Genomic DNA, 10,245 nt, shown 5'->3' with positions numbered 1-10,245 from the left:
TTTTGTAGGCTGAATAAAGGCCCATGGCATGAGCAACACTGCCCAAAGGAGTAGTGGTGCCCAAAGGACCGGTGGATCACTGTATCGGTACTCCAAACCTCTCCAAGCTTCAAGAGAGCAAATGATCAATTTTCCTCAGGCTGACCTTTCAGCTCTCCTAGAACATTCCGGCGCACTCATCTTTTCGACTCACTGCCAGACTCGGCGCTCTGATCAGTAAGCCACAGCAATTGCTCCCTATAACCCGTTATTCCGTCAGGAGACAAATAGATGCAGATCGATAGCCCCTCTTCACCTTTCGAGCACATGGTTTCTGTCCTTTATATACTTACTCCGTTCAAGGTCCGTCGTCCTCTTCCCAGGCACTCTTGCTCTCATCCTGAATATCAACGCGTTTCGTATGGGTATTGTGCGAACAGGGGTACCGAAGCGTTCAGATACACCTGGTCGCTTCTGAGCGCATACGCCTTCGCCGGAGTGACTTCCTCCGCTGCCGACAAAGAAGCACGACGTCGATGGTAGCCACGTACCATAAAGAGCTTCTCGCTACTTCCACGGTCAATGTGCTGGCGCTGGTGACCTTGTTCCCCTGTGGACTCTTCAAGTTCTCAATATCTCGTCTTCGCGTACAGCGACGATGGCGCCGAACGTCATGCTTGGACTTTGCTTGGGTGTTCTTGCTTTTGTGACCACTTTAACGAATGCGAGGGACACATCTCCGGCCGCTCTGAAGGCGAAACATGCCGCAGCGTTCGAAAAGCAGGCGAAGGCTTTGAGGCGTACTACCGAGTTCGAGAAGAGGGCACCCGGAGCGAACATCAAGAACATAACATTCTCGAATCCGAAGGCTTCAGGTACGCCGCGACACCAATTCGCCGTCTAACTGAGGTTAATAAGGGCGTTGTCTTGTCATTTGCTCGGTATAGAGTTCTGGGTTAACGGAAGCTCGATCCCACTTGTTGACTTTGATGTCGGGGACTCGTGGGCTGGTTTAATACCGATAAGTAATGCGACGGACGAGACAAGACAGGTACGTATACTCAAGTATGTTCATAGTAGGAGCTTGGGGCAAATGGTCGATTCATCCCATCTAGTTGTTCTTCTGGTTTTTCCCTCCTGGTCCAGAGGGAAGTTTGGATGACTTGATCTTTTGGTGCGCGTTATATCCTGTGTAATCCGCAACAATGATTCATACGTACTGACATGAGTCCACGGTAGGACTAACGGAGGTCCAGGATGTTCGTCTCTCGAGGGATCTTTCCAGGAGAACGGGGTACGTCCTCGGTCATATTTCGGCAGAGTCGAAAGTCTCTGATATGATGTTACTTCTTAGCCATTCACTCAAGCTACCGGCACAGCTAAACCGACCATAAACGATCGAAGTTGGACTAACTTGTCGAGTATCCTCTTTGTCGAGCAACCCGTGGGAACTGGATTCAGTCAGGGTACACCTACCGCTCAGGTGCGTCCCCGTTGACTGGAAACCTCTTTCTCCTTGACAAAGATTGATGTACGACGTTGATCGCTTCTTAATAGGATGAGAATGACGTCGCGGAACAACTCGTAGGGTTCTTTCAACAGTTCCTTGAGGTGTTCAGCGAGCTGAAAGGGAAGAACTTCTACCTTTCTGGAGAAAGCGTGCGTTGCTTTCCTGATTCTGTCTAGCTGACGTCGTTAATTAATCAAATTTACGGCCAGTATGCTGGAATGTACGTTCCTTGTGAGTATTGGAATATCGACTATTTGAGTGGAGGCATGGTGTCCTGGTGTAGCGGTGTCGCTAATAGCTGAGAACAGACATCGCGAACTATATTTACGAGAACGAAGGGGCGCTAGACCTGAACCTGCAGGGTATCTGGATCTCGGATCGTGAGCGGAACCTCATCTTCCCCAGTGACGGTGTCTGCGACTGACATTATTGTGCTCATCAGCTGTGATCGGGTGGGACGTAGTCCAGAGTCAGATCCCCGCTGTAGACTTCGTGCACAAATATGAACATGTCTTCTCTTTCAGGTCCGTATTTCTGTGCTCTCATTTCGATCCATCTCAATAACATATTCCTTGGTAATATCGAATATAGTCAAAATTTTACAGCCCAGCTCGATGCCACTGCCGCAAAATGTAACTACACCGGCTACGTTGACAAATTCGTCACCTTCCCTCCAGACGGGCCTCTTCCCCTGCCCGGAACGTCTACCGAAAACGACCGTGGATGTGACGTTTGGGACATGATCTTTGACGAGGCGGTCACTGTGAACCCTGCGTTCAACATTTACCGCATCTTCGACACCGTGAGTCTTACAACACATATCACAATCGCGCCTATAGTGTTGACGACGGCTTCGGACTTAGTGGCCCATCTTATGGGACGTCCTCGGCTTCCCAGGCTCTTTTGAACAGGCTCAGACCCTCCCGCTCTACTTCGACCGTACCGATGTCAAAGAAGCGATCCATGCCCCAACGAACGTCAGTTGGTCCGAGTGTAGCGACGTGGACGTCTTCCCGAACGGTGACGCATCGTTGCCTCCCGCTGTCAATGGTGTCCTCGCCAATGTGATAGAAAAGAGCAACAGGACTGTAGTTGTGCACGGTCTGGGAGACTTTATCTTGATTGCGGATGGAGCCAGGATTGCGCTCCAAAAGTAAGTGGTTCTCGACCCTTGTCGGATGGTCACCTATGTCCTAATAACAATCTTGGTTCGCAGCATGACCTGTACGTACCAGAGCGTCTTTTCTTGACTGCACTTCTGTCCTCCGCGGCGGTTTTGATTCTGATGAGCTCTTCTGTTGTGCTGTTGATACGTAGGGAATGGGCTCCAAGGCTTCCAGACGCCCATCGCCAACGATTCCTTCATCGTCGGTGACGTCCCGCTCGGTAATACACACACGGAGCGCGGGTTGACTTACTACGAAGTCGCTCTCAGTGGACACATGTGCGTCTTTCTTTTCCTCGATGTCCCTTCCCGTCATACCTCGCATTTTGATGTTTACGCTGAGATATGCTGACGACTTCCATTTCCCGATACGTTCTCTGTCATCTAGGGTCCCGCAATACTCACCAATCGTAAGCCCGACTGAACCTTATACCTAACGTCTCCTGCGAACGAATATGAGAGCTGACGCGTAACACTCCTTTCCATTCTTCTATTACAGGCCGCATTCCAGATCATGCAGTTTCTCATGGGTTTCAGAGACAGCCCATGATCCATGTCCAATGGACTTATGTATGGTTGTGGACGTAGGACTTTGATAGACAAGGCGAATACGCACACGGGAGCCCCAATTGATGTTGTAAATCTACATTATGGGAAAGCAAACGAGAACATAACTGGTGTTACATCCAGTTGACAACACGAACCAGAAATGCTCGTGGCTCCCCACTCGAGTTAAGTACTCGTATGTGCCAGTGGGTACGACATCGACTATCCCCTAGGCAGTGGATCTGACCGGCGCAAGTCTCGTAGATCACAACGATGCTCAGAGATTGTTTGAGGTCAACCATTATTCCGCACTTGTCCTCCAAGGATAGTTGGACGATGGTGTAGTTAGTAAGAACAAAACGTCGTACAAGAGTGGGACAGGAGAAAATCGGATAAATTCGTGTTCTGTAGAATGCGTGGGAGTTAAGTTCGTAAGACCATTGGCAGTGACGCTGCCACATGCAAGATGTGGCGGCGAAATAACCCAAAAGAACATCGACCCTTGGGCGCTACGAGAAGTACTTGTATGTGATTGTGGTCATGACTATGTACAGACAGTGTCCTACGTCGATGATTGAATGATGCTATGTTGCGGGTTAGTGATGATGAATGGTGTGTTGCGTAGATGCGTAGAGAAAAAGGACAGCAAAATGCACGTAAAAAATCTGAACCTCCGAGACTATACAGACCTTCGTAGACACATATATGTCCATGAGTTCAAGAGCACACCGACCGCCCCACCGGCATACTCACATATAGTAACGACAAACCGATCTTACCACTCCGAAAAGCCAACCAACTTCCCGTCCCAAGCCCACCAGATCATCTCATCCTCCTCGTCCACTACGCCACCCTCCGCCTCCATCCGTGGAACTTCGCCCGCCGCGGTCTCTCCTTCGACAGTCAAGTCTACATCTGGACGACGGCCAGTATCAATGGAATGCCTCGTTCTCCGCACACCATCACATCCGATCCAAACACCTTCCGTCTTTACACCCCCTTTCCACATTTTCTTCGCCTTCATCGCCAATCCGAACGATCCCCCGCCTACTGAAGAACGAGCGGAATCATCTGCGCCTGCTTCCTCCGGAGATTCACTATCCGGGCGAGATGTGGTGGTTGTGGTGGTGTTGGCACTAGCGGAGGCAGTGGTAGGTGACACCGAGAGTTGTGAGTAGTCTAGAAAGTCGCGGAGGGTGTTGTCCAGGGAAGAAGTGTGGGATTGGAGGGGACGCCAGGATGGATGGGTGAAGCGACGCGGAGCGCGGATCAAGACGTGCGTTTGTGTAAGTCCTGGAAGGCGAGGGGAAGGTTAGCATATGAAAAAGCTGGGTCACCTACATATCATGAGATCAGAGAATTTGTCACGCACCCATTTCACTAGCAAGACCGCCTTCTTCGGACGCATTGGCTTCCGCCAGTCGTCTGGATAGAAGGCGAGTTTGAGCGTCAAGAAATGCTTGCTGTGCGGCGTATGTGGGTTCCTCGCTCTCAGTCTCGCTGGAACTAGCTGTATCGGAATCCTCATCGTCGCTGTCAGACGGGAGGGGCTCGACGTCACTGTCCGCCTCAATATCCTCGTCAAAGATGCTACTTTCCTCAACTTTCACCCTGCCCTCGTTCGGATCGGCGGAGCTAGAGTGCTGAACCGACGGTGTTTCCTTCCTAGTTCCCCATACCTTCACGTCGAGGCCTTCCAGAGATAATATAACTCTTGCCTTCGGAACCCCCACCGTCGGCCCCAACACAAATGCCACATACGCATTGGCTCTCTGCACCGCTCCTCCACCTATCCCCTGTCCATCCATGGGCTGCGCATTCTCATCCTGACGCCCTGAGCGTCCAATTGGAAGATTCGATTGGTGAGGAGATTTGGAGTGAGCGAGGGCGGTACTGAGGGCGCTGAAAGTAGACTGGAGGTGACAGGACAGTTCATCGAAAGCTTCGATGAGGTCGGTGCGCTTTTTGATGGCCTTTTGGCTATTGAGCGTATTAGAGGGTGTAGTTTTTTTGGATGGTGGAGATGACAGTCGGTAGAGCTGGTTTATCGGTCTGAGGTGATAAAAAAACAGTGTGAGCTTAGTGCGGCAGAAGAAAAGGTATGCAAGACCAGAGCAAGGCGATGGAAGTACCGCTCTCGTGCATGGTCGGGCAAAGGAAAGTACAGAGTCTCAAATAAGGAACATACAATGGTATTTGGTTCTTGAGAAACAAAACATGTCCAAGTAATCCAACCGTCATTGCCGCTGCCATCTCATCCGATATGCTCGCCACTGGGAGACGTACTTCGGGGATGCTCAACCGTATTTCTTCCAAAGGTGTCCCCACTTGTGGTAACTTTGACAGATTTGGTGTTGGTTCCGCGTGCTGTCGAGGCTCTAGAGTTGGTTTGACAATAAGTGGGAGAGGCTGGTGTGTAGAAGGCGGTGGAGGTAGAAAGGATGGTACTAGGACGGTCATGTCGAGCTATGATAGTCGACTTTAGGTGGTTATCGCTTATGATCAATAGTCGGCAATAGAAAAGAGAGCAACTAGAGTATACGGCGGATGGGAGATGAGCGTTGAGTGCAGAAGTGTTAGTCGTGTCTTATGTTCGTTCGACTGGTGACACGACGCGCTGCACGTTCAGACTCCGACACGCGTCCATCACGTGGTCGTTATTCCCGCGTCGGAAATACCCGTGACCGTGAGGCGGTTGAAATTCTGTCCTCCGGTGAGCCCTTGATTTTTACTTTCACAACAGGGAACTTGACCCATATACAATGTGACCTCTAGTTTAGTTGCGTGGCCAGTTGAAATTATTGGGAACTCTTTTTTACTTTGGCTATGATACTCCTCGACCCGCCGCACAATCATGTCTGTCTTCGAGTTCCTCAGGCTGGAGCGGTGACTACATTACGTAGAGTTAACGGCACCAGCTTGCCAACCAAGCGTTCTCTTCTGTCATTACCTCCATCATCGTCGGGCTGCTATATATCTTCGCTCACTATCCGCTTGACTCGACGAAATATCGACCACAAACCATGTCTATGAAAAGGAAGCGTTCTCCCTTGGTGATTGTGAAGCCAGAACCGCCTAGGTCTTTAACACCGGATGCGAAGGTTTATCTCCCTTCAAACCCTTCGCCAAGTAGCATGATGATACTGACTCTCTCGACGATATTCAGGATATCAAGCCTGTCATCAGCGTGAAACGGGTTAAGTTAGAGGTTGTGGTGCCGACGCTGCAAGAAGCGAAGCGTGAGCGGTCTCAGTCACGTCGAGCCGAATCGTCGCGGTATGATGGTCTGGTTTTCGCGTTTCAATCGTCAAATTGACTGAGATCTAGAGCCGGTTTTTCTGCTCTCAGCGATGTTCAGGGAAACGCAGCGGCCCAGGGCCCTTCAAGTTCACGTACGCCACAACGCACGTCATCTCGCCCCCCCGCGCGCATCAAGGCCGAACGTCGCGAGGACAGCGTCGCTCAGGTACTCACTACCAATCCAGTAACGAATGGCACTCGACAGACGCCTTCTGTCCAAGAAGCTCGAGACGTACGTCGTGTTCTTCGAATGAGTTCTATGTTTCCAGATCTGACTCTCCAATACACATGCATGCAGCTCGCAAGAACGTACGGTGTCCTGGCCAAGGCCAAGAACGATAAAGGATTCGACGATGACGCCATGGAAGAACTCCTCCGCAACATCGGGAACGATCCCTTCCCTGTCACGCTCGATCCCGCCATCCGCTATCTCCAGGTTTCTCGCAGGTTCATGAGCACCGTCTTCGGCTGCCATCATCAGATGATGTTTGTCACAGAGAAATTAAAGGGTCGCCGTATCTGCTTCCTCAACATCGTCGAAGGTCATCCGAGTGGGCCCCGAATCCCTGGATTCAACGGGTTGTTATTCATGCAAGAACCGCACGATAGAGATCACTCGCTAAACGGGGCAGAATTTATAGTATTCTCGCACCTGGGCAAGCACCGATGGTTGCAACAAGGGATCTATCGTGCGACATTGGCGCCGCCGCTGTCGCAAGCTCGATGGATCCTGCAGAATCAGAGTGTAAGCCGCTTCTCGATCCTCACTGCTAGGCTTCAGCTGATATCAAGTTCAGCTCAAGATGTGGTGGGCAAACCGTATCAAAGAGATGGATTGGGGACATGACGTGAGAGGGAGTATCATCCTCCGGCGAGACCTCCAGCGAGAACCCACCATGCAGGAGTTGAAAGAAGCGTATCAATCAACAAACTCATTTCAAAACATAACAGAGCTGGAAATACTGCAGGCTTTCGACCATGGAGAGCAAGTGCGCTTGCGAATTCACTTTACTTCCCATACCCAGACGGCTGGACTGACGCTTTCTCAATGTCGCTTTTCAGAGACTAGGGATGTATGCTCTGAAATGTATCGGTTACGACGATGAATTCCAGCGTGATATCGCCGCGAAGGATCCAGAAGGTTGGTATCGCGCCTACAAGGCAAACAAGGCAGCCGGAGAATCTGCCTCGAATGCTACAAAAGGGAAAGTGGCACAAGGAAAAGGAGAGAGAAAAGGGAAAGGAACGGGGAAAGGAAGGGTAAAAGGGAAGGGAAGGTCGAAAGGCACAGGAAGGGCGAAAGCCGAGGACGTGACGGACGAGGAGGACAATGGCGAGGGGATGACCTTCATCCCTCAGGGAACAAAGAGTCGCCCAAGGCGATCTCAGCCTTCTGGTTCATGATACCCAGTGCTACGTTGGCTCGTGGTGTTGCTGTTACATTGTATAGGGGCATATGCATCTATATCTCTGTGTGAATGTCTGCGAATGTACGAGGCCCCACTCATAGTTATTGCCTTCACGTAGAAAATGGGAAAGCCGAAATCTCAGATGTCCTCGTCCTCAATTTTCACATCCCGCCTTGTCTATGTCTGGCGCCACCGCCACTCCGCGAAGCGGCGACTACGTAAATTACGTAGAAACGATGGTCGTCTCTTGCCTCCGAACCTCCACCATATCGTCTCATTTTGCTTTCTTCTCTTATCGCTGTCCCCTCGGGTTTTCTTTGTTGTCGTATCCGTTGAGCGAATTGAGTATCACTGTTTAGTGAATTAGCGAGACACCATGTCTATGAAACGAAAACGTTCTCCCCTGATCACGATAAAGCCAGAACCACTGAGGTCTCAGACGCCAGCTAAGGTCCGTTTCCCAGTCTTCGTCTGAGTCCCCTCGTATTACAATCTACTTATATCGTTGCCTTCGGGTATGACTCCATGAAGCGAGTCAAGATGGAAGTTGTTCTTACACCGCTACGATCTCTGTATCAGCGTCCGAAGAGATCTGTATCACATCAGGCTGCTCCATCTGAGTACGTTATCCTGATCTTGAATCAGTGTGCGTAGGTCGGAGTAGTCAGTACTTAAACTGGGCCTGTAGTACTGGCCCACCTAATACCCTTGACGGTGCTCATGCGAAACGCGAAGACTTCGTCACTGGTGACCACGCAGGAACTACAGGTTCTCAGTTCGTCGATTCTGGTATGTCTTCAAACCATCTCCCAAGTCGGATGTATGCTGTCCTGGTCGATAATGACCCTGAGTGATTTTAGGCGCGAATGTCGATGAGCTACCCAGCTTTGACCTGACAGGCGGACATCCAAGCCTTCCTTCCGTCGTCCCTCCAAGGAGCGAGGTCCAAAGCACGCGTCAATCGTCACGACGATCTCCAGCTCGATCTAACGTGCGCGCCAAAAGCGAGCTCGACGACAAAGCTAATGTACAGGCTCCTGACAGCAACCGAAGTTCTGGGACCGCTCGGCCTAGTGTGTCCCCTCAAGAGGCTCGACGGGTATGTGTAGTTGCGCCCATCATACTACGTATGTATGGTGACATGTATACATGTGATGATTAGCTGGCAAGAGCTTACGGTGCCATACCGAAGATCAAGAAGGACAGTGAAGTCGACGACGATACTTATGCCGATATTATCTCTCGTGTAGGAATCGATCCCTACGACGTCACGCTCGACCCAGATATTCGCTTCGTGAAAGTCACCCGAATGTTTATGAGCAAACACTACGGAGGCTCCCCGCAGACAATGAATGCCTGCCGTACCTCGGGTCTTACTCGTTGGCGAAACTTCCTATTCCTCAATGTCGCGAACGGACACCCTAACGGACCATGGACCCCGGGGTACAATGGCGTCATGTTCCATGAAAAGGTCTTTGACAGAAACCCCTACAGTGGCAGCCATAATCTCTTCATCAACCTGGGAAATTCGAGGTGGTTGTATGCTGGCTTGTATGAAGTTAGCCTTGCACCTCCGCTGCCACCGGCTCGTTGGGCTATCCAGAGCCACAAGGTAGGCAATAATCCTTCAAGTTGGCCCTTTACGGTTGTGCTGATTTCTACCACGCTCGATAGTTGAAGTCATGGTGGGCCAACGGAATATTGTCATGGGGACATCCTCATGTCAAGGCTGACATTGTCATTCGTCGGGACCACGGCCGGAAACCTATTGCGCAGGAATACGAGGATGCGACAGCTCGAAAATATACGAACTTGACGGCACAGAATGTCCTCCGTGCATTTAACACGGGAGAACAAGTACGTTCACCCCTTCGATTGTTTTGATCCCTTCGGGCTCACAAAGATTCGTTATGTAGAGGTTGGGCGTCTTCACGCTCAAGTGTGTCTGTTACGACGAAGAACTGCAACGCGACATCGCGTCTCGCTCACCCGAAGAATGGTATGTTGCATACCGAAAGGAAGAAAAACGGAAGAATGAGGCGAAAAAAGCTGCGCAGGCGGAGGAAGTGGACAGTGGAGGAGAGCAAGGGAGAGCAAGTGTACAGAGTAAAGGCAAGGTAGTAAAGCGGAAACCCGCGAAGAATGACGGAGGGAAAGGGAAGGCGACAACGAAGAACGTGACGGAAGAGGAGAGCGACGATGATGAGATACCTATTGTTCCTCGGGGAACAAAAAGTCGTCCACGACCTTCCAGCTCTTGACGCTATCGCCAAATCATTGTATCTCGGCTTGGGGACACGTAGATCTTGTACCAATTGAAAGACTTGGTATTACGC

General features: G+C 50.8%; 3 protein-coding genes across 3 annotated transcripts; 2 read left to right on the top strand and 1 right to left on the bottom strand.

Annotated features, from left to right (window-relative positions):
* The first annotated feature begins 409 nt into the window (after positions 1 to 409).
* On the top strand, positions 410 to 3,350 carry STEHIDRAFT_147812 (alpha/beta-hydrolase). The gene is made up of 15 exons (XM_007305372.1): positions 410 to 854; positions 927 to 1,030; positions 1,095 to 1,153; positions 1,219 to 1,273; positions 1,334 to 1,462; positions 1,537 to 1,638; positions 1,699 to 1,720; positions 1,798 to 1,869; positions 1,932 to 2,013; positions 2,081 to 2,291; positions 2,353 to 2,642; positions 2,706 to 2,713; positions 2,807 to 2,933; positions 3,043 to 3,064; positions 3,154 to 3,350. The coding sequence occupies exons 1-15, from the start codon at positions 638 to 640 to the stop codon at positions 3,202 to 3,204; spliced, it is 1,551 nt and encodes a 516-aa protein (XP_007305434.1). The 5' UTR covers positions 410 to 637; the 3' UTR covers positions 3,205 to 3,350.
* A 378-nt stretch (positions 3,351 to 3,728) lies between these two features.
* STEHIDRAFT_169321 (uncharacterized protein) lies at positions 3,729 to 5,660 on the bottom strand (the record flags this gene model as incomplete). The annotated part of the gene is made up of 3 exons (XM_007305371.1): positions 3,729 to 4,493; positions 4,573 to 5,252; positions 5,389 to 5,660. 3 exons carry the CDS (start codon positions 5,658 to 5,660, stop codon positions 3,976 to 3,978), a joined length of 1,470 nt encoding a protein of 489 aa, XP_007305433.1. The 3' UTR covers positions 3,729 to 3,975.
* A 2,566-nt stretch (positions 5,661 to 8,226) lies between these two features.
* On the top strand, positions 8,227 to 10,243 carry STEHIDRAFT_147810 (uncharacterized protein). Its single transcript, XM_007305370.1, has 7 exons — positions 8,227 to 8,360; positions 8,441 to 8,529; positions 8,598 to 8,698; positions 8,770 to 9,008; positions 9,072 to 9,521; positions 9,584 to 9,766; positions 9,826 to 10,243. Exons 1-7 carry the CDS (start codon positions 8,286 to 8,288, stop codon positions 10,168 to 10,170), a joined length of 1,482 nt encoding a protein of 493 aa, XP_007305432.1. The 5' UTR covers positions 8,227 to 8,285; the 3' UTR covers positions 10,171 to 10,243.
* Positions 10,244 to 10,245: the final 2 nt, after the last annotated feature.

This window comes from Stereum hirsutum, assembly GCF_000264905.1.
Source record: "Stereum hirsutum FP-91666 SS1 unplaced genomic scaffold STEHIscaffold_9, whole genome shotgun sequence".
In the NCBI taxonomy this organism is placed as follows: Eukaryota; Fungi; Basidiomycota; class Agaricomycetes; order Russulales; family Stereaceae; genus Stereum; species Stereum hirsutum.
This window is presented reverse-complemented; position numbering and strand designations above follow the sequence as displayed.